We start from the raw sequence: 23197 nt of genomic DNA, 5'->3' as shown, positions 1-23197 counted from the left end.
TATTTTGAGTCTCCCGGCAGTCCCTGACAAAAGTTTATAAAATGGGGGGAAATGTAAGTGACAAGGTAAAATCAAATGGCTAAGTCACATGTCCCTGGTGGCACAGCTAATAAATAGAGCTGAAAACTGAACTGTGTCTCTTGAATCTAAATCTGAACTTTGCCTGTCATACGTTCACTGTCCCCCTGCTGTCTGTTTCTGTCTACTTCAGGTACTAATTGTTTGCCCCAAGAAATGGAGAAGTGGTTTAAGGATATTAGTTAGTATTGCCTTTTAAAGCTTTGGCAATTAGTTAATCTTGCTGAGTCTCCAAGATCACCTCCCTCGTCATTTCAGAGTGGTCAAGGGGAGCTAGCCCAGAAAGAACTGGTCACGCCAGAGTTTGAAAGACAGCATCTAAACACTGCAACACTTTCTTGCCCAGAAGCTACCCAGAAGGGTACCATTCTGTGTCCTCGAAGCTTTTCCTTTTTTGAAGTTCTCTTTCCTATTTTATTGCCGAAACAGTCCCACTTCCTTTTCCATAGAGTGGTTTCAGTCTTACTAGTAGTAACATCTATGTCAAAGATAATGTGAGAGCAGACGGTACAAATAAACTGTGCTATTTTGTCTGTCTTTTTAAAAATTATTACGTAATTAATATTTTTGTAATTGCAACAATGAAAATTGAAGCAAAAAGAGAAAAGGAAGAAAAAGTTTTACCCTCCCAACAAATTATCAATGAGATTTGTTTGTTTGTTTTTGCTGTATGCGGGCTTCTCACTGTTGTGCCCTCTCCCGTTGCGGAGCACAGGCTCCGGACGCGCAGGCTCAGCAGCCATGGCTCACGGGCTCAGCTGCTCCACGGCATGTGGGATCTTCCCGGACCGGGGCACGAACCCGTGTCCCCTGCATCAGCAGGCGGACTCTCAACCACTGTGCCACCAGGGAAGCCCCCAACAAATTATCTATTTTAATTTTTTCATGTTTCCTTCTGGTTTTGGTCGGCATATAGACATACTGTTAATACATGTTAGGGGAAACTAAACTACTGTAATAGCTTAAAGCATTGCAGACCAGCAGTTTTGCTCCCCACGGTCATTCAGGAATTCAGACTAATGGCAGCTCCAGCTCTCAAGGCCACTTGAGTTGTCACCATTCTTGCCAGCAGAAGTGGGGAGAAGAGCAAAAGTCCAGAGCCAGGGATTTGTTCTCAAACAGTGAGACAGCAGTTGTACCCACCATTTCTTCCGATCACATAGGAAAGGGCTAGTCAGCATGGCCAGGCTTGGCTGCAAGGGAAGCCTGGGGCTGTTGTTTCTGGGCTGCAGGCCAGGTGAAGGGGAAAGTAGGTGTGGGTAGATGTAGTTGTCACTACAACAGTCGACCCCACTGAGCTACTGGCAAGCCCTGCTTCCTCAGAGTCCACAACCCTGGGTGATGGGCAGCACTCTCCCTCAAGCCCATAGGGCCTGTGTTCCAACTAGAAGACTATCTGTCAGTCACGTTAGCCTGTCCTGCCCAGGATGAACTGGTAGAGCAGAAACAGGATAACCATGATGAAATGCCTACTGGGAAACAGGAAACAAGGGATACACCTGGCAGTCCCTGGCCCTCGGTGGTCATTTTGTCCTCTGGGCAGGAACCGTGAAGGCTGCCTGGGGTACTGAGGACTCCATTTCTTAGCATGTCTGGCTACCGCTTCTGCCTTCTAGAGAGCATGTCTGGTGACCTCCGTGCCCCTGAGACCACCATCTTCAATGGCTGATGGGAAGTGGGCTCCCGTGCAGTGGGCTACACAGCTTTGACGGCCAGCTTCTTGCCAGGGTCAGTCTACTGGCCTGGAGGTTGTATAAGGGATCCAACAGTCAGATATTTTTCAGACCAGACTGGTGGTTTCTTGGACAATCCGGTTCCCTCTGTCACAGCCTCTGGTCTGCTTGCATCCACTTGATCCGTGTGTCAGTGACCGTAGTTTGTTATGAGTAAACACAGTTCCCACACCTGCTCCGTTTCTTTGCTCTGTCAGTCTTTCTCATGTCAGTGACCAGTCATCTGGAACAACAGCTTGAGGCATGAGGAAAGCAGCCTACTCTGATCTTCGCTGCAGGATGTCACAGGGCCATATGGCTCACTCTTCAGTCCTCTCTCTTCCTTCTGAGTCCAGAAGCAGTTGACTTTTCTAACCTTTGGCCTCTGTATCCCTGTCCATCTCTCCCTGCAAACCCCTTGCTTATAGCACCTGTTCACATGGCAAGCCCCACTGCACATCCTAGCATTCTGGAGCCCGACACAGTTGCGTGGATTCCATCTTCCAAGTTTGGGCAAGCGACAGTTTGACTAAATGTTTGCCATAACTAACAAGGGTCACAACATCTGCTTTGGCAGCACCAAACCCCTGGCTGCTGAGTCATCACAGCATACATTGGGTTCCCTGGGGAAGCACCACCCCCAAGTCCGTCTCTGGTGCTGCTGGAATTCTGGCTTCATACCCTTTTCTCCCTCTGGGCTTCAGATGCAGAAGGTTGAGTCAGTCATATCCCTCTGTTTGGGGCACTATAATAAGACACCCTTCCTGTTTTCTTATTTCCTTTTATCCCCCACCCCTACTCCCATCCTCTTTCCTCTAGGCCAGCATTCTTAAGTGTTTATCTTTTTATTTATATTTGTCATTCTAAAACATGTATCATTTTGAGGACATGAATTTTAATTTACATAAGTGGTATCGTGCTGTGGATCACATTCTATTCCTTACTTTTTCTCCCTCAGTGCTACATTCATCCTCATGTATATCTGCTGTTGGCTTCTTAGTGCAGTTTAGCTTCCCAGCGTTTGTACCCACTGTGTTTTCTTGCCCATTCCCCTGGTGACGGACAAATGGTTTTCCTCCACTGCGCTAGCACAAGCAACACCTTGGCAGCTAGTGTACCCATCTCGCTCTGAAATCTCTCTGGCAGACATAATTGTAGTGTCCTCCCAGCCAGACACTTCCTTTCCTCCTTTGTGTCCTTGGTTTGCATAAGCCCAGCCACACTGCTTTCTAGAAGGGCTGCACCAACACACGCTCCCTCCAGCTGTGTCCTGTGGTGCCTGTATTGCGAGGGTACAGTTGACTTAATATTCATTTCTCAGTCTAGTGAGCTTGAGCATCCCTTCATGTTGGTTGCCATTTATGCTTCTTTGTGGCTTGCCTATTCATATTTTTTGTCCTTTTTTCTTTTGGGTTTCCTTGTTGATTAGTAGTAATTCCATGTATGGTCTAAATTTTAGTCCTTTACTGGTTTACAGATTGTAAATACCTTCTCCTAGTGTCATCTACTGTCCTTAAGTCCCTATTTTTGATGTAGTCTAATGTGTTGATTTTTCACATATGGTTTGAAGTTTGGGGGTTTTGTTTTAGAACTCTTTCTCACGTCTAGGTGTCAAAGATATTCCACGCTAGTTGTCTAAACCTTTCACATTTAGGTTTTTAATGTATCTAGAGTTAACCTTTGTGTATGGCCTTACCTAGGGATCCAGTTTTCTTTTTCTCCATATAGTAAGCTGCTTAAAAGTACCACAAACTGAGTGGCTTTACAAAAATTTGCCGTCTCACAGTACTGGAGGCCAGAAGTTTCAGAGTAAAGTGTTGGCAGGAATGGTTTCCTCTGAGGGCTGTGAGGAAGTCAGTCCCATCCGTCTCCTAGATTCTGGTGGTTGCTGGCAATATTTGGGTTTCCTTCACTTGGAGAAGTTATCACCTCCATCTCTGCCCTCATCTTCACACAGCTTTCTCCCTGTGTGTGCATGCCTGTGCCCACATTTCCCCTTTGTAAAAGGACACCAGTCATATTGGATTAGGAGCCCACCCTACTCCAGTGTGACCTCATCTTAACTAATTATGTCTGCAGTGAGTGACCCGTTTTCCTAATAAGATCCTGGGTGGTACTGGGGGTTAGGACTTCAACATAATGGATTTGGGATGGACACACTCAACCCATAACGTAGGTCAAGCCTGCCTACCTTTCCCCCTTTTTTCCCCCCTCTTCTTTTTTTGATTGACTTATCTATTTGTAAATGTTTATCCTTTTTTTCTTTTTTTTTAATTGAAGTATAATTAATTCACAGTATTGTGTTAGTTTCAGGTGTAAAGCAAAGTGATTCTTTTTCAGATTCTTTTCTATTATAGGTTATTACAAAATACTGAATATAGTTCCCTATGCTATACAGTAGGTCCTTATTTATCTATTTTATATATAGTGGTGTGTATCTGTTAATCCCAAATTTCTAATTTATCCCTCCTCACCCCTTTCCCCTTTGGTAACCATAAGTTTCTTTTCTAAGTCTGTGAGTCTGTTTCTGTGTTGTAAATAAGTTCATTTGTATCATTCTTTTAGATTCTATGTGTGATATATGATATTTGTCTTTGTCTGTCTGACTTCACTTTAGTATGATAATCTCTAGGTCCATCCATATTGCTGCACATGGCATTATTTCCTTCTTTCTTATGACTGAATAATATTCCAATGTATATAATACCATATCTTCTTTATCCTTCATCTATTTTTTTATATAAATTTATTTACTTTTTTTAATTTTTGGCCACGTTGGGTCTTTGTTGCTGTGCATGGGCTTTCTCTGGTTGCGGCGAGTGGGGGCTACTCTTTGTTGTGGTGCATGGGCTTCCCATTGCAGTGGCTTCTCTTGTTGCGGAGCATGGGCTGTAGGCACGTGGGCTTCAATAGTTGTGGCACGCGGGCTCAGTAGTTGTGGCACGCGAGCTCTAGAGCGCAGGCTCAGTAGTTGCGGCGAATGGGCTTAGTTGCTCCGCAGCATGTGGGATCTTCCCGGACCAGGGCTCAAACCCATGTCCCCTGCATTGGCAGACGGATTCTTAACCACTGTGCCACCAGGGAAGCCCCTATCCATTCATCTGTTGATGGACATTTAGGTTGCTTCCATGTCTCGGTTATTGTGAATAGTATTGCTGTGAACATTGAGGTGCACGTATCTTTTTGAATTAGAGCTTTCGTCTTTTCCGGATATATGCCCAGGAGTGGGACTGCTGGATCATATGGTAATTCCATTTTTAGTTTTTTAAGGAACCTCCATACTGTCTTCCACAGTGGCTGCACCAATTTACATTCCCACCAACAGTGTAGGATTTATTATTTGCAGACTTTTTGATGATTACCATTCTGACTGGTGTGAGGTGATACTTCATTGTAGTTTTTATTTGCATTTCTCTAATAATTAGGGAAGTTGAGCATCTTTTCACGTGCCTATTGGCCATCTGTATGTTTTCTTTGGAGAAATGTTGATGTGGGTCTTCTGCCCATTTTTTGATTGGGTTGTTTGGGTTTTTTTCAGTAGAGCTGTATAAGCTGTTTGTATATTTTCAAAATTAATCCCTTGTCAGTCACATCATTTGCAGATGTTTTCTCCCATTCCATAGGTTGTCTTTTCATTTTGTTTATGGTTTCCTTTGCTGTGCAAAAGCTTATAAGTTTAATTAGGTCCCATTTGTTTATTTTTGCTTTTGTTTCCATTACTCTAGGAGACAGATCCAAAAAAATATTTCTCTGATTTATGTCAAAGAGTGCTCTGCCTATGTTTTCCTCTAGGAGTCTTATAGTATCCAGTATTACATTTAGGTCTTTAATCCATTTCAAGTTTATTTTTGTATATGGTGTTAGAAAATGTTCTAATTTCATTCTTTTACATGTAGCTGTACACTTTTCACAGCACCACTTACTGAAGAGACTGTCTTTTCTCCATTGTATATTCTTGCCTCCTTTGCTGTAGATTAATTGACCATAAGTGCTTGGGTTTATTTCTGGGCTTTCTATCCTATTCCATTGATCTATGTGCTGTTTCTGTGCCAGTATCATGCTGTTTTGGTTACTGTAGCTTTGTAGTATAGTCTGATTCTTGATAAAAATTTTAGAATAAGGTATAAATTTCCTTTTTAAAAAATTCAGCTGAATTTCTTACATGGGAATTGCATTGAATTTATAGTTTACTCTCTTTTTGTCCTTTTTCTTCCGTAAGAGTTGCATTTTCTCTAGGTGAACGCCTCAATTCTGTCTAGTTCTTGTTGCTAGTGTGCTGGGTGCCTTATTTTGGCTGCATCCCCTAGTGAGGTCTTGCTGATGTAGAGAAGTGCTTTTGTGCTTTATAGGTTGATCTTGTGTTTGACAGCCTTGCTCACCACCTAGTTCTAATAGTTTGTCTATTAATCCTGTTGGTTTTAGATGTAATTGATCATATCATAGGCAAATAAAGACAGTTTAATTTCTTCACTCTCAGGCTTTGTACTCCTCATTCTTTTTTGTTTCTTTTAGCATTGGCCAGGACCTCCATGACTACATTAAACAGTAGTTGGAATAGTAAGCAGATTTGTGGTCCTGATCTTAAAAGTAATGCATGTAAAAATTTCTCCATCAAGAATAATGCTTACTAGATGGTTGATATATAAACTTTACTTAGTTAAGGAAGTTCTTTTCTATTTCTTGTTTGCTCAGAGTTTTCCTCATAAATAAATATTGAACCTTATTAAATGTTTTGGGCTTTTTTGCATTTTATCTGTTGTGATAGTCCTGTTCTTTTTCTCCCTTATTTATGTGGCAATTTATACATTTATGTTCCTGGATTCCTGCTTGATTGTGATATATTTAAATATACTCTTGACTCAGTTAGCCAATATGTTATATATAATCTGTGTGTTTATATACGAGACAGACCTCTTTCTTTCCTTTTACTAGCCTTATTTGGCTTCAGAATCATGGTTGGACTGGTACTATAAAATAAGGTTTCCTGTTCTCTTTCTCTGAAATAACGCTTATAAGCTAGAAAGTGTCTATTCTCCAAAAGTTTTGAGAACCCACCCATGTTGTAGGATTCATCTGGGCTGGGCTTTTTTTGGGCAGGGAGACTATGACTACCATTTCTATTTATTGAATGTTTACTGGCTTATTCATATTTTCCATTTCTTCTCAGACCAATTTTGGTATATTTTTTTCCAAAATGTATCTTATTTTGTTTAGGTTTTCAAATGTTTTTGTTTATAACATTCTTTTGCAGAATTTTTAAATCTCTTTTATTCAGCATTTTCTTTTTGCATTTTTTGTCTTTCTTCCTTATCCGGTCTTGCCAGAGGTGTGTCTGTCCTCATAATCTTTTCAGAGAACCAGCTTTTTTTCTAATATTCTTTATTGTGTATTGTTATTTCTTTTTCATTGATTTCTACCCTCACTTTTATTATTTTCTTTCTTATTTCTTTGGGTTTGCTCTGTGGCTCATTTTCAACTTCTGAAATGCATGCTTAGCTCATCTGTTTTATCTTTTTTAATTTCATTAAACATTTTATTTAAAGTTAAAAATTACCCACAAGTACTGCTTTAGCTATGGCCCTCAAATTTTGATGGAAGTATTTCACCTAAAAAGCATGTTTTTCACATTTGTCATCTCTGAAATCAAGATGCATCTTATGGTCAATGGCATGACATGTTTCAAGTAGCAGTTTTTTCCTTCATAGTGGTATATAAAATTAGGGTGCATCTTCAATATAGTAAAATATTGCAGAGTGTTTTCATTGTCTTTCAGCTCTAAGTATTTCATAATCTCTCTTCTGGTTTTTTTTTTCTTTTTTTTTTACCTCAATAGTTTTTAGTAATATGCTATTCCATTTCCAGATATGAGATGTTTAGCTATTCTTTTGTTCCTTATGTCTAGTTTTATTACTTTAAAGCCAGACACTACAGTCTATATATTCTTAAGAATTTATCAGGACTTCTTTCTGTCTTCAGCCTTTCTGTATCCTTGTATTTTAAGAGTGTCTCTTGTAGGCACACAGAAACATGTTGCTCTTTTGCTGCCTCCTAGTCACTCAGCATCTGCCATGGTTAAAAGCCTGGACTCAGAAAGTCACATGGTTGTGAGTAAGAACCCAGATGCACCATATTTGTGCTCAGACCTTTTCCCAGGTGCTTTCTATTTCTGAGCCTCCCTCTCTTGCTCAGAGAAGTGGGGGCTAACAATGCCCACCATGAGAACTCTGCAAGAGTCAGGTGAACTCATGGATGTGCCTGACACATGAGAAGACTCGGTAACATTGAGTCAAATCCGACTCTGAAATTCCTTTTCAAAAAGGGGCATGGACTATTCAAACAGAGGGCTTCAGTATCTCCCTCTCTGCCTTTTTTTTTTTTCTTTTTTTCTTTTTTTGGCCGGCTGGCTTGCAGAATCTTAATTCCCCAACCAGGGATTGAACCTGCACCACAGCAGTGAAAACACCAAGTTCTAACCACTGGAACTCCAGGAAATTCCCCCTCTGCCTTTCTTTATGTTGAGGACATGGGAGCCTTGGCCTAGTTTGTCTTCCAGGGCTTTGGGGAAGAGCAGCAATTAATGAAACGCTCTTGAAAGTGTTATAAAAAAAAGTACAAGAATAGTTGAACCCACTTGTAATCCAGAGCAGGCAGGGGGATGAGGGAGAAGCAGAAAATAACCCTCTTTCTTTGCTTTTATAGAATGCGGAGAGCAGTTTACAACAGAAGAATGAAGCCATCACATCTTTTGAAGAAAAAACCAATCAAGTTATGTCCAGCATGAAACAAATGGAAGAAAGGTAAACACTTCCCCCGGCAGATATTCCCTAGAAGGTGCTGGGCATTATTTGGGCCTGGGGACTTACTCAGAGTCTCTCAAAAGTACAGACAAGTTAGGATGACTGTCCTTCAGGTCCCCAGCAAGGGGACTGGATTCCCCAGCTTTGCCTAAGCATGTATTCATTTAATCAACCTTAGGGCTACATCACATTGTCCTCTCAGGGGGTTAGAACTATCCAGTGAGCTCAGATTTAAATATCAGGTTAGGACTTCCCTGGTGGCGCAGTGGTTAAGAATCCGCCTGCCAATGCAGGGGACACAGGTTCGAGCACTGGCCCAGGAAGATCCCACACGCCGTGGAGCAACTAAGCCCATGTGCCACAACTACTGAGCCTGCGCTCTAGAGCCCACGAGACACAACTACTGAGCCTGCGTGCCTATAGAGCCTGTGCTCCACAACATGAGTAGCCACAATAATGAGAAGCCCGCTCACTGCAACAGAGAGTAGCCCCTGCTCGCCACAACTAGAGAAAGCCTGCGCACAGCAATGAAGACCAAACGCAGCCAAAAGAATAAATAAATAAATAAATTTTAAAAAATAAATAAATAAACAAATATCAGGTCAGAGACTTCGCTGGTGGTCCAGTGGTTAAGACTCTGTGCTTCCACTGCAGTGGGCACAGGTTCAATCCCTGGTTGAGGAAGTAAGATCCCGCATGCTGCACCAAAAAATAAAAATTTTTTAAATAAATAAGTAAATGTCAGGTCAGTAGGGGATCAGAATAGGGTCAAAAAATAGACTCGCATAGGGCTTCCCTGGTGGCGCAGTGGTTGAGAGTCTGCCTGCCGATGCAGGGGACACGGGTTCTTGCCCCAGTCCGGGAGGATCCCACATGCCATGGAGCGGCTGGGCCCGTGGGCCATGGCTGCTGAGCCTGCACGTCCGAAGCCTGTGCTCTGCAATGGGAGAGGCCACAACAGTGAGAGGCCTGCGTACCGCAAAAAAAAAAAAAATAGACTCGCACAAATACAGGTGGCTGATTTTTTTACAAAGGTGCAAAGGTAGTTCAATGGAGAAAGGATAATCTTTTCAGTGAATGATATTGGAACAATTGGATATCCATACACCAAAAAATGAACCTCAATTTATACCTCACACCTTTAAACAAAAGTTAACTCAAAATGGATCATAAATCTACATGTAAAACTTAAAACTGTAAACTTTTAGAAGAAAAAATAGGAGAAAATCTTTGTGGCCTTGGGTTAGACAGAGGGCTCTTAGACATGACATAAAAACATGATCCATAAGAGAAAACTTGATAAATTGGACTTTATCAAAATTTAAAACTTTGTTCTGTGGAAGACACACTTAAGAGAATAAAAAGACAAGTTATAGATTTGGAGAAAATTTGAAAATCACATATCTGACAAAGGACTTATATCCAAAATATATAAAGAACTCTCAGAACTCCACGAACAATCCAATCTAAAATGGACAAAGGACTTCCCTGGTGGTCCAGTGGGTGAGACTCCATGCTCCCAATGCAGGGGGCCTGGTTTCAATCCAGGGATTGAACTGGGGATCCAGGGATCGATTGGGCAACTAGATCCCACACGCATGCCACAACTAAGAAGCCTGCATGCCACAACTATGAGCCTGCATTCCGCAGCTAAAAGATGCTGTGTGCCACACTAAAATTCAGTGCAGCCTTAAATAAATAAATAAATAAAATTTTTAAATGGACAAAAGACTTAAACAGACCCTTCACCAAACAGGACATATGGATGGCAAATAAGCACATGAAAAGATTGTCAGGGTAGCAGGATACAAGATTAATATACAGAAATCTGTTGTATTTCTTTACCCTAACAATGAAATGTCAGAAAGAGAAAGTTAAAAAAAAAAAAAAATGCTGTTGAAAACTGCATCAAAAAAAAAAATACCTAGGAATAAACCTAACCAAGGAGATGAAAGACATACGCAGAGAACTACAAAACATTGATAAAAGAAATTGAAAATTGAAGATGATTCAAAGAAATTTAAAGATATCCCATGCTCTAGGGTTGGAAGAATTAATGTAGTTAAAATAACCGTACTACCCAAAGCAATCTACAAATTAGCCATGACATTTTTCACAACACTACAACATATAATCCTAAAATTTATGTGGAACCACAAAAGACCCTGAATTGCCAAAGCAATCCTGAGGAAAAAGAACAAAGCTGGAGGCATAACCCTTCCAGACTTCAAACGATACTACAAAGCTATAGTAGTCAAAACAGCATGATATTAGCACAAAAACAGACATATGGATCATTGGAATAGAGAGCCCAGAAATAAATCCACACACCTACATCAATTTATCTTTGACAGAGGAGGGAAGGATATACAATGGAGAAAACACAGTCTCTTCAGCAAGTGGTATTGGGAAAGCTGGACAGCCTCATGTAAATCATTGAAGTTAGAACACTCCCTCACATCATACACAGAAATAACTCGAAATGGCTTAAAGACTTAAATATAAGACGTGACACCATAAAACTCTTAGAAGAGAACATAGGCAAAACATTCTCTGACATAAATTGTAGCAATGGTTTCTTAGGTCAGTCTCCCAAGGCAAAAGAAATAAAAGCAAAAATAAACAAATGGGACCTAATCAAACTTACAAACTTTTGCACAGCAAAGGAAACCATAAACAAAATGAAAAGACAACCTACGGACTGGGAGAAAATATTTGCAAAATGATGCAACTGACAAGGGCTTAATTTCCAAAACATACAAACACCTCAAATGACTCAATAACATAGAAACAACACAATCAAAAAATGGGCAGAAGGGACTTCCATGGTAGCATAGTGGTTAAGAATCTGCCTGCCAATACAAGGGACAGGGGTTCGATCCCTGGTCCGGGAAGATCCCACATGCTGCAGAGCAACTAAGCCTGTGCACCACAACTGCTGAGCCTGCGCTCTAGAGCCTGGGAGCCACAACTGCTGAGCCCGTGTATCACAACTACTGAAGCCCACGCACCTAGAGCCCATGCTCCGCAACAAGAGAAGCCACCATGATGAGAAGCCCGCACACCACAACAAAGAGTAGCCCCCACTCACCGCAACTAGAGAAAGCCCGTGTGGAGCTACAAGTACCCAACACAGCCGTAAATAAATAAATAAATACAGTACAATACAATACAATACAATACAAAAAATGGGCAGAACACCTAAGTAAGCATGTCTCCAAATAAGACATACAGTAGGACAATAGGTACATGTAAAGATGCTCCACATGGCTAGTTATTAGAGAAATGCAAACTGAAACTACAATGAAGTATTACCTCACACCTGTCAGAATGGCCATCATCAAAAGTCTACAAATAAATGCAGGAGCGGGTGTGAGGAAAAGGGAACCCTCGTACACTGTTGGTGGGAATATAAATTGGTGCAGCCACTATGGAAAACAATATGATGGTTCCTTAAAAAACTAAAAATAGAGTTGCCATATGATCCAGCAGTCCCACTTCTGGGCATATATCCAGAAAAGATGAAAGCTCTAATTTCGAAAGATATGTGCACCCCAATGTTGATAGCAATACTACTATTTACAGTAGCCGAGACATGGAAGCAACCTAAATGTCCATCAGTAAATGAATGGATAAAGAAGATGTGAGATAAATATATATATATACATATATATACACACACACACACACACTCACACACACACACACACAATGGACTATTACTCAGCAATAAAAAAGAATGAAATAATGCCACTTGCAGCAACATGGATGAACCTAGAGATTATCATACCAAGTGTAAGTGAGTCAGGCAGAGAAAGACAAATACATGATATCACTTACATGTGGAATCTAAAAATGATACAAATGAACTTATTTACAGCACAGAAAGAGACTCACAAACTTAGAAAACAAACTTATGGTTACGAAAGGGGAAGGGGAGGAGGGATAAATTGGGAGGATGGGATTAACAGATATACACCACCATATATAAACTAGATAAACAACAGAGATTTACTGTGTAGCACAGGGAACTATATTCAATATCTTGTAATAACCTATGATGGAAAAGAATTGGAAAAAAAAGTATAGCTGTATATATATATATATATATATATATATATATATATATATATATATGTATTGTATAACCAAATTACTGTACACCTGAAACTAATACAATATTGTAAATCAACAATACTTGAGTTAAAAAAAAAAAAAAGATGTTCAGCATCAGTAGCCATTAGGGAAGTGCATGTTAAAATCAATGAGATGCCACTGCATACCTATTAGAACAGCTACATATTTTTATAATGACAGTACCAGGTGCTGGAGAGGCTACAAAGCAACTGGAACAGTCATACATTACCAGTGGGAATGCAGAATGGTACAACCACTTTGGAAAACAGTTTCTTAAAAAGCCAAACATACTCTTACCATATGACCCAATAATCCCACTCCTGGCTGTTTGCCCAAAAGAAATGAAAACTCATGTTCACCCAAAAACCTGTACACAGATGCTTATAGCAGCTCTGTTCATAATTGCCAAAAACTAAAAGCAGCTCAGATATCTTTCATCAAATGAATGGATAAACTGGTACATCTATGCAATGAAATTCTACTCAGCCATAAAAAGGAATGACCACTGATACACACAAAAACTTGGATTGATCGCAAAGACATGCTAAAAGAAGCCAGTCTCAAAAGGTTATATGAAGTATAATTTCATGTATATGACATTAGGGGTGGAGAGAAGGTGTGACTCAGAGGGGCAGTGCCAAGGTGTTTTGTGGGGTGATGGAACTATTCTGTATCACCTGGTAGAATGGATTATAGTAATGGTTACATGAACTTATGCCTGTGCTAAAACTCCAGGAACTATTCACAAAAAGGAGTCAATTTTACCATATATTAATTTTTAAATGTAAAAGAAAGCCAACAAGAATATGCAAAAATTATATGGTAAATGTGAGGAATGATCCTTTCCTTACAAAGATTTGGTTCATTTGGTCTAGGTTACAGCACTCAGAGAGGGCAAGGCAGGGGGCCGAGGAGCGGAGCCACAAGCTGCAGCAGGAGCTCGGCGGGAGGAGCAGCGCTCTGCAACAACAGCTCTCCCAGCTGCTCGAGCAGTGGTAGGAGCCCTGGCAGCAGCAGGTGGCTGAGTGGTGCAGGAAGGACTGGGAAGGCCATCTCCCAATTGGGGCAGTGTCCCAGTGTCCACTTCAGAGGTGGCCCCTGCAAAGCTAGGATTCAGATGAGAAAAGAGACGTCTATTCCCTGTTTCACGAATGAGAAAAACGATTGCAGGGGGTTCAGTATAGTCCCCAGGGCTACTCAGCTGGTGAGAAGGGCATCAGGATTTAGCTGCGGTTCACTTCCTACCCCTCTGTAGCTTTCTATTTGCCCCCAACCCCCCAATATCCTCCATTGTCAGCTGGCTCTGGGTTGGAAAAAGCAAGATAAATGTTGCAGAATAAACGTCTCTTTTCCTCAGCTGTCCATCTCAGTAGAGGGTTCTGTGTGTGTGACCCCAAGTGTTAGAGCTCTTTTCCTCCCTCTCCATTCGCATAACTGTCAAGTGTGTGCCTGTGCCTGCTTTCCATGACATGTTCCTGGTCTTTCCTATGGAGGTGCAGATGGCCCTGCGGGAGAGGGAACCTTATTTCCATGCTTGTTGAAAGGTCTAGATGCTCACGTGGCAGTTCAGATTCCTGTGAATCCCCCGTTTCTTGAGTGGTGACCTGGGTTGTGGATTGTGGACCTCCATGAAAATCTCTCATTGAGACTAACTCAAGTTCATTTTGCGAAAACAGCTCAAGTCTAGAGAAAGAGTTGAAATCAGAAAAAGAGCAAAGACAGGCTCTTCAGCGAGAATTACAGCATGAGAAAGACACTTCCTCTCTACTCCGAGCAGAGCTACAGCAAGTAGAAGGATTAAAAAAGGTAAGGCAGACTGTCTTGGGGAGAAAAAGAGCTTCTAGCATCTGCAAAAACTCCTGCTCAAGAGCCTCCCAGTGGGCAAGTGAGCCACATGCATGACTCGTGAATCCGCAGCTGCAGGGTCAGTCCCCGCTGTGCGCCAGCCAGCTCCAGGCCTGGGACGGGCCTGAGACACTGTTCCCACATCTGCTCTAGGAGGAAGAGGCAAAGACACATCATAATCCAGTGAGCAAACCAGAGAGACTCGATAATGAGAACAGTGAAGAGAGTAAAACAGTAAAATGTCCCCACACTGGCATGGCGGGTGGCCTGGGAAGAGAGTGACAGTTAAGCAGACAATTGAATGCTGAACAAGGGCCAGCCATGCAGAGCCACCAGGAAGTGTGAGGGTCTGTCGCAGCAAAGGAGCAGAGAGAAGGGCTGTGTGGCTGAGGTGTGATAGAGGAAGGAGGGCTTGAGCAGAGGCCTCAGGCAGCCTTCCTGCACCACACCTTCCCTGGAGGAGGATCCCTGCAGCGGGGGCAGTTCCCAGACCTAGATTTGGTCTCGTTGAGCATGGTAATGGGTACTGCTGCAATTTGAGAGAAAAGCCCTTTGATTTCCATTGGAAAGTACCTAGAGGCCCTCATGAGAGAGCCTGCTAGGCCCAGTGTGGGGATTGCTTCCTCAAGAGCCACTCCGGCTCAGAGGTGGAGGAGAGAGGACTTCTAGAAAGTTTTGCTGCATGATGGAACATGCCCCCTTCAAAATACTTTGATCTAAGATTTGAATTACACACACCCCTGCAAAAGAAACAAAACAATGTGTCTAACATTGCTGGGAAGTCTCAGCATGCCCCTGTGAGCCTGTGTTAATAGGCTCTGGAGCACAGGGCCCAGGAGCGGGCTAAGGGGGAACTGCCACCACTCAGGCCCAAGCCCTGCTGCTGTCCCGGGGCCAGCCCTGAAAACCCAAGTTACTTTTCTGGGTCTTTGTCTCTGCCCTTGCCAGCCTTTGTCCTCAAGGTGTGCTGGCCCCAGATTACAAAGTCATCAGCATCATCCCCAGCGAACTTCACTCCATGGCTCGGGGCCTCCAGAAGGGCTTGCCACTCTCGGGGCCATGAAAGAGATCCCAGATCTTGGCCTTCATCAGCCTTGCTCATTCATTCTCTGGAAATTTTGACCAGCCCTTTCTGAAAAACAGTTTATTCCTAAACTAGCTTGCCCTGATACAAATCTGTCTTTTCATAGAAACTCAGATAGGCAAAGCCTTTTTTGCACTGTGAGGGTCTGTTTTGAACGTTTCTCGCCCCACGTCACTGTTTGCACTGCAGAGCCACTCCTGAAGTGCTTACCCTTCCAGTTGCCCATTCTGGTGAAACATGAGGGAACCTATGAAATAACCCTGTCTTGAAGAAGGTTAATACAACAAAACTGTTTCTTGCTCTTGAAAAACATTCCAGGGACTTCCCTAGCAGTCTAGTGATTAAGACTTGGGGCTTCCACTGCAGGGGACACAGGTTCGATCCCTGGTCAGGGAATGAAGATCCTGCATGCCTCGCAGAGTGGCCAAAAAAGAAAAAACACAACAGAAAAAAAAAAAGAAAAACATTCCAACCTGCTTGTCACTATGATTACTAAACCTTAAAAAAAAAAAAGACTTTCAAGTCTGTGTCAAGCACCTGGTTTGTTCACTTTAGGAGCTGCGGGAGCTCCAGGATGAGAAGACAGAGTTACAGAAGGTTTGTGACGAGCAGGAACAAGCCCTCCAGGAAATGGGTCTGCACCTCAGCCAGTAAGAACCCCACTCCCCTTGTCTGCCGCCTCCATTAGGGCCACTAGGCCTCCCTCCCCCTGGAGAGTCACACCAGCCTACCCACTGCATCACTCAAGCCCCAAACCTGTGTCCTCTTGTCAGAGGAGGGAAGGCCAGTCGGGGAGGCCTGCCAGCTATTCAAGGGTGACGCCCCCACACACACACTAAACCCAGGAAGTGAGGCGCCAGGGACACAGCACTGGTTTGGGTTAATTAATTCATCAAGAATATACTTTGCTAGTGACTAGAACCCTCATGTTCACAAACTTAGCATCTGTGTCCCAAGGGAACAAGATGGGTGATGAGAGGGTTGTGTGTTTAGCTCCAGAGGGAGGACTATGGCTTGAGAATGTAAGCCTGCCACAGTGCAAGTATGGTGACCACTGAACCTCTCTTGAGACTGGATACTCACATCTAGCAGAGTCTGTCTGTCTCCAATGGTGATGCTGAAGGAGTGCAGACCCTGCTGGTTCTGTCTCCCCTTCGACTTGACAGCTGTCCTCCCTGGTGTGCCAGTCCTGCCAGGTTGCTCTGGACAGTCTGATAGGTCACACTGCAGATTGTGGAACTTGCCTGTTTGTGTGATGATTGCATTTTTAAACCCAGTGTGTAGGTTTTTCTCTTTGAGTCAGGACTCTTGGTTGCCAGTGACAGATATCAAACTCACACTGGCTTGCTTAAGCAAAAAAGTCATCAGGAATCAGTCTCTACCTCCCAGCTCTGTCTGTCACTTACCTCACAGGTGGGTCTGGCCCACATGGGGGCAGTGTGGAACCCAGCAGAGCTGTCCATCAGAGAAACGAAAGTTCCTCTTTCCCCATCACTCACACAGAGACCCCAGGTTGACTCACTGCTCCCACCTGAGTCCTGATGCAGGCACAGTGGGCAGCACAGCCCGGGCTCAGGCCCAGTACAGAAGACACTGTGACCAGAAAAGGACCAGAGATAGGAAATAACTTGAGGATAAACCAGAAACTAGACACTAAAGTAGTCCACACATGTGCACAACCTTAGGATTTTTCTGTCTGGAAAGTTGGAAGGTTTCAAGCAGTGCTCTGGGCTGGCCCACAAAAGTATGAAGAAAAACAAGAAAGGAAAATGTTATGACTCTGATGGGAATGTGGTCTTTTCAATAGTTTGACGTGAAGATGTTGCCCATTCGCCATCCTCTCCCACTCACCCTATCTTTCTAGATCAGCCCAGGGCTGCTGGTCCCTTGTGCCCTGAGGGCTGCCTGCCACCTCTCAGGCTGAGTGCCCTGTGCTGCTGCCCCCACCGTGGGGAGAGCTCCTGGAGAGTGGGCAAGGCCAGGTATCAACCCCACACTCAGAGCACAGGCCAGGTCTGAGGGCGTCCCTGAGACTAATGAGAACCAGATGTGGAGGCTGGCGTGGTGCTGGCTTCTTGGATTTGCAGTGGTGTTTAGACAGATGGAGAGGGAGGTGTCCTCGGGGTGCCCTCCCCCCTTCTCAGGTGGCTAGCCCCACTTTTTCTCCTGCCTGTCCTCTTCATGTTGGACAGACAGCAAACAGAGTTAGAGACACACTCCTAGTAGGCCACAGGCCTCAGAAAAGCGGACAGGCTCTGGTCTTGAAAATGCACCCCTGCACTTGGCAGCCTCCCAGCACTGCTGCCTGACCCAGCTTCAGAATGTCCTTCACAGCCGGGTTGTGTAGGTGTTGCCATGTCAGGGATACATACCACGGCAAGGCTAGTGCTTTCTCCCCTCCTCCCTTCTTTTTGCAAGCCAACACCAGATGACAGAGAAGCCTGTTCTCAGATGCCTCCACCAACTACAGGCACAGCTGCCCAGTTTATCTTGGAAACATCTGGATTCTTTTCAAATTGTATTTCCCAGGAAAGTTATTATATGTTGAGGCTGCCATCTTGACCTTGTCCATCCCAGACAGCCTCTGGCCCTGTCAGCCCACTGGCCTATTTCTGCAGCCAGTCAGGGGACAGAAGGAGCACCTCCAAGCACTCCTGAAGGCCACAGGGGTTTTTCTTTTAAAGGCCTTGATGTTTGGTTTCCTAATCCTTCCCTAGAAGTCTAGGCTGTGTCTCAGAGGCCTGCCTCTCCGGCACTTAGATTAGGCACTAATCCAGTGACAGTTTAGGCTAATCTCAGCTTTTAAAAAAAGGCTTTGACAAATACATATGTTTCGTTTTATCTGGTTTAATTCTTCCAGTTTAGACAATGTTCAGTCCTGTCTTTTATGTGGAGAACTAAGGAATTATTCTTGCACTAACAAGAATGGAACAAGGGGACTTCCCTGGTGGCGCAGTTGTTAGGATTCCCAATGCCGGGAGCCTGGGTTCGATCCCTGGTCAGGGAACTAGATCCAGTATGCATGCCACAACTAAGAGTTCGCATGCCACAACTCAGGACCCCACGAGCTGCAACAAAGGAGCCCACATGCCGCAACTAAGATCCGGTGCAACCAAATAAATATTTTTAAAAAGAATGGAACAAGAACAATCAATCATGCCCCCTGAGCCTGGCCTTTCTAGACAGAGCAGGCAGGCAGCAGGAAAGGGGCTGGTGAGAGGCCTACAGATTCAGGTTCCTGCCATGGGGGAGCCCCCCTCCGCCGCCCCGACTTAAAGCACATGTCACACTCAGGAATAGTTGCCCAGAGAAGCCAGACACATGGGCTTTTATGAGATAATTCTCAATTTTTAAATGCTTGCAGCTATTTCAAAGTCTTTTTAAATCCTTGCCAATTCAACAGCTTGTTCTTAGGCCAGATTCAGTCCACAGGCTCAGCCTCAGACTGCGCCAGACAGGAGCCAATAGTGAGATGACTCTGGGATTATAAAAAGGTGGAGAGAAACAATTTTACAAGAACTCGTGTTATCACACTCCTCTCTTACAAGTCTTGTTGACTTTACAAACCCAAAAAGGTTTTGTGGGTTTACTTCGAATTTGAAAGCCCCTCTAGTGAGGCTGTGAATCTCTTTCTTTCTCGCTCTCTTTTTTTTTTAAGGTCAAAGCTGAAGATGGAAGACATCAAAGAAGTAAATAAGGCACTGAAGGTACTGGATTATTAATGTTATTAACATAAGAATCACTACTCGTAGCTATTAGCTTGTGCTAATATCCTAGCATGCTCTTAGGTTTTCTCACAAAAATCAGGTGAGAATGTGTGGTTGATTGGTGGTTCTTGTCACTTATTTACAGATAAGAAAATGCTGCTCAGAGCCATGTAACTTGGCTGAGATGACGATACTGCAAGTGGCAGGGCCCAAGCTGGAACCGAGGTCCTCTGGTTCTGGTTTCTCTGCTGTCAGCTGTAGTTTGACATTAGGCCTAGATCATAGGTACCCTAATGAAGGAAATGAAAAGATCCAGGTATTTATTTTTTAATAGTGAGAGTAAGACCTTTCCCTCCAAGTGAGGGGCCAGAGGCCCACTAAAGTGCCCTGTGCCATTTCTGGGAACCACTTAAGCCCTGAGCTGGGCCAAGTTTCTGGACCATTTTGGGGAGGGCAGAGTGGCACACACAGCTTAAGGAGAGCAGGAACATGTGGTCCAGGTGACCCCATGCAGTACCAAGCTGGGGCTGAGAGAGTGGAGAGGAGGGTGCAGGAGCTCCTAGCCTTCAGCTTCAGCTCTGCTGTGGCAGCAGCGCACAAACACCCTCTTCACAAGGCACCCTCCAGCGTATGCTAGCGCAGAGATCCTAATGCCTCTGACTCCCAGGGCACCTCAGGTCAGAAGCAAATTGTCACAGTAACTAACAGCAGCCTGGACTTGCAGTTCACATCAGTTTACTGTATCCTCCCTTGTAGACCGAAAGCTCCTTGGATGTCATTGCTGTGAGCTGTTTATCTTTGTATCCCCTGCACTGCACAGAAGTGTGCACAAAACGTCAGCTGACAGTGCCAGAGGGAGGATAAAAATCATAAAATGGGACTCTAGAGCTGCGTGGAACTAGTGAACCCAAGGTTGAAAGCCCTGGGTGCGGTGCTGCAGCTCCCAATCATAAGATCTGTCATCAGGAAAGTGGTGGCCAACAAAAGCCAAGGAGCCCTGAAAGTACACAGGGCCCTTGACCCCTGACCACCTCAGTCCCTGAGGCTGAATAAATCGCATATCCTAGTTTTCCCTTAGAAAGACCTCCAAAAGCATCTCTCTAAGCCTCAGTTGGCTCCTCAGAATGGAGACATCTGCCTCCCACGATGCCCTGAGGACTGGGGGTCAGTGTGTATGGAGAAGGGCTTCCTGTCTCCACAGCATGTTGCCTTCTGTCTCACGGTGGGGACTGTTGTCACAGATTTTCTAGTCTGGCTGACAGGGTTGGCCCCTGTTCCTCCTGCCAGTTCAGGAGGCACTTTGGATAATGTCTCAGCCAGGGCTGGAGTTAACCAGATCCTGATTCTGGTTACCTCAGCCACAGGGCATTTATTGAAAGGGGGTGGGTGAGTCTCAGGTTAAGGGAAGGCTGGAGAATCTGGCTTGAGGACTGGGGGCAACCTGTGGAGACCAGGAAGCCAGAGGGCGGGCAGGCTGCAGCACATGAGCTCCAGCTGTAGTCAGGGTGGGGGACAGTCCTGTGAGGCCACTTCTAGTGGAGAAGAGGCAGTCCCGCAAAAGCAGACCAGGTGCTATTAGGAAGGGACAGCAGATGCTGGGTTGAAGGATGAACACAGCTAAAAGGTTCATCAGGAACCAAGCCATAAAGTGGGATTCTGTGGTGTTCTTTCCTCCTCAGGGCCATACTTGGCTGAAAGACGATGAAGCCACGCACTGTAAGCAGTGTGAAAAGGAGTTTTCCATTTCCCGGAGAAAGGTATGTGGGGTAGCCCTGCACTTGCTCGCCCAGGGGCTGAGTTCGTGCCTTGCCTGGGCTCTCCTTCCTCTGGTTCTGGAAAAGGCCTGTGGGCATTGTGGCATTGTGTTCATGCTCACTGGTCTGCTGGCCCATGCAGACGACCTTCCAGCCTGCCCCCTTTCAGGGACCCCAGCCGGTAAGTTACAGGGCTTGTCTCCATCACAGTCCTCTCAATGATTTGGGAGTTGGGGCTGCTTGTTTGCAGAAATGGTCTAAGTGTGTATATCAACTGAAAATTCTTTGGAAGCAATAGGACCAAAATCTAAGTTAGGCAAAAACAGAATCTATGGGGAACCCATGGGCAATTTAAGTCTCAGGACAGGCATCCAAGTGGCACCAAAAGGTAACTGGCAATCTGGCCAGGGCACTTGCCCCCAGTGAATGCCTGTGTAGCCTGCCTTCAGGTTCCGGAAGAGAAGGTCTTGGGCCCAGCCTTTGGTCCAGGGTTGACAGGGCCTTTATTGACCAGTTGGGCAGGACAGGGGCAGGATATAGACCTCACACAAAATAGAGCCTTTACTAAGGTTCCCCACACTGAATGGCCCAGTTCAAAGTCCATTGTCTAGCCTGACTGGGGGAGTGGGGGGCAGTTGGCACAAGTGATGTATAGAGGGTTCTTGTCTTGGTGTCTGCCATGTGCCCAAGGTTCAAACTGCAGCCCTGTTTACAAAAGCAAGATACCCTTCTCATGAGGGGCTGGCTAAAGAAACCTTGGGTCACCACCATGGAATGTAGCGATTGCAGAGAATGAACCCAGGCTTTCTAAGTAGCACGGACTACCAACTCAGTAAGAGCTGTCAAGTCCAACAAAACACAAAGAAAAAGAACTTTAACTCACCCCTCCAAAATTCCATGGATTTTACAGGAACATAAATGTAGAAACAAGGTCTACAAGAACCCATTCCAAATTGGTACATGCCTCACTGATACATGAGGGAGGGATTTTAAAGCATTAAACTTTTAAAGGTCAAACTCGAGCGGGTGTGCAGACCCAGGCAGCTCAGCGTGTTCTGAGCCTGAGTTCTTTTCCATCCTCTAGCACCACTGCCGAAACTGTGGCCACATCTTCTGCAACACGTGCTCCAGTAATGAGCTGGCCCTGCCCTCCTACCCCAAGCCAGTACGTGTGTGCAACAGCTGCCACACGCTGCTCCTTCAGCGCTGCTCCTCCTCCACCGGCTCCTAAGGTGGGGGCATCAGCAGGGCCTGCTTTCTGGACCAGTTGCCAGCCTGTCTTCATGGGCATGGGCAGCCTCAGAGCAGTGCCAAACTCTTTGGGTCTCGAGGTGGCCAGGGACTTGGGAGGTTAGTTTCCCAAGAGAACAAGATCCTCGCCTGGGCTGCTGTCACTCTGGAACACAACATGCGGGAACCAGAAACTGCGCGCCTCTCCTTTCCAAATTGTATGGATTCAGCTCCTCTGGATTGAAGTTCTCCCTTGACGCCACTGGCTTTGGTTCAGATATAACCTTCATGATTTTGCTATTGCCATTTTTCAGTTTCCAAAGAATTTAACCTATTTTGCAGCAGACCCACTAGTGAATCAATTCCTTTCCCTCCCCGCTGCCCCAGCATGCCTTCCCTGCTTCAGAGTCAAGAAATCTGCTATTTCACACCCTTGTGAATATCCATCATTAGCCCTGCAATAAAATCATTTATTTTTCATAGTCAAGAAATTTGCTATTTCACACTCTTGTGAATTAATATCCATCATTAGCCCTGCAATAAAATCACTTATTTTTCAGAGTCAAGAAATTTGCTGTTTCACACTCATGAATACCCATCATTAGCCCTGCAATAAAATCATTTATTTTTCATTCTGGTGCAGAAAATGAAGGAGAGCTGTGTCAGCTTCACAGGATGCCCAAAGCAACCCCCATTTCAGGACGAGGCCCTTGGTGAGGGCGACTGCCTTCGAGGTGAAGACCTGAGCCTGCTGTGTTCTGGGGTGCAGGCTGCTCTGCCCAGTTGAGCCCAAGGACAAGTTGGGCTGATAAGTCCAACAAGCACAGAGAAAGTACCTGTCACCAAAGCCCAA

At 44.5% G+C, this 23197-nt stretch overlaps 1 protein-coding gene across 1 annotated transcript in view; it reads left to right on the top strand.

Annotated features, from left to right (window-relative positions):
* Positions 1-22824, top strand: part of RUFY1 (RUN and FYVE domain containing 1) — a 56464-nt gene extending 33640 nt beyond the window's left edge. Inside the window, exons 12-18 of the mRNA XM_065873107.1 lie at positions 8490-8587; positions 13600-13719; positions 14401-14530; positions 16209-16303; positions 19312-19360; positions 21040-21117; positions 22199-22824. Of these exons, the coding sequence (XP_065729179.1) occupies positions 8490-8587; positions 13600-13719; positions 14401-14530; positions 16209-16303; positions 19312-19360; positions 21040-21117; positions 22199-22345 (717 nt within the window). The 3' untranslated portion in view covers positions 22346-22824. The remainder of the gene's footprint in view (positions 1-8489; positions 8588-13599; positions 13720-14400; positions 14531-16208; positions 16304-19311; positions 19361-21039; positions 21118-22198) is intronic.
* Positions 22825-23197: the final 373 nt, after the last annotated feature.

This window comes from Phocoena phocoena, chromosome 3 (assembly GCF_963924675.1).
Source record: "Phocoena phocoena chromosome 3, mPhoPho1.1, whole genome shotgun sequence".
Taxonomy (NCBI): domain Eukaryota; kingdom Metazoa; phylum Chordata; class Mammalia; order Artiodactyla; family Phocoenidae; genus Phocoena; species Phocoena phocoena.
The sequence above is the reverse complement of the archived record's forward strand: the minus strand, read 5'-3'. Positions and strand labels throughout refer to the sequence as shown.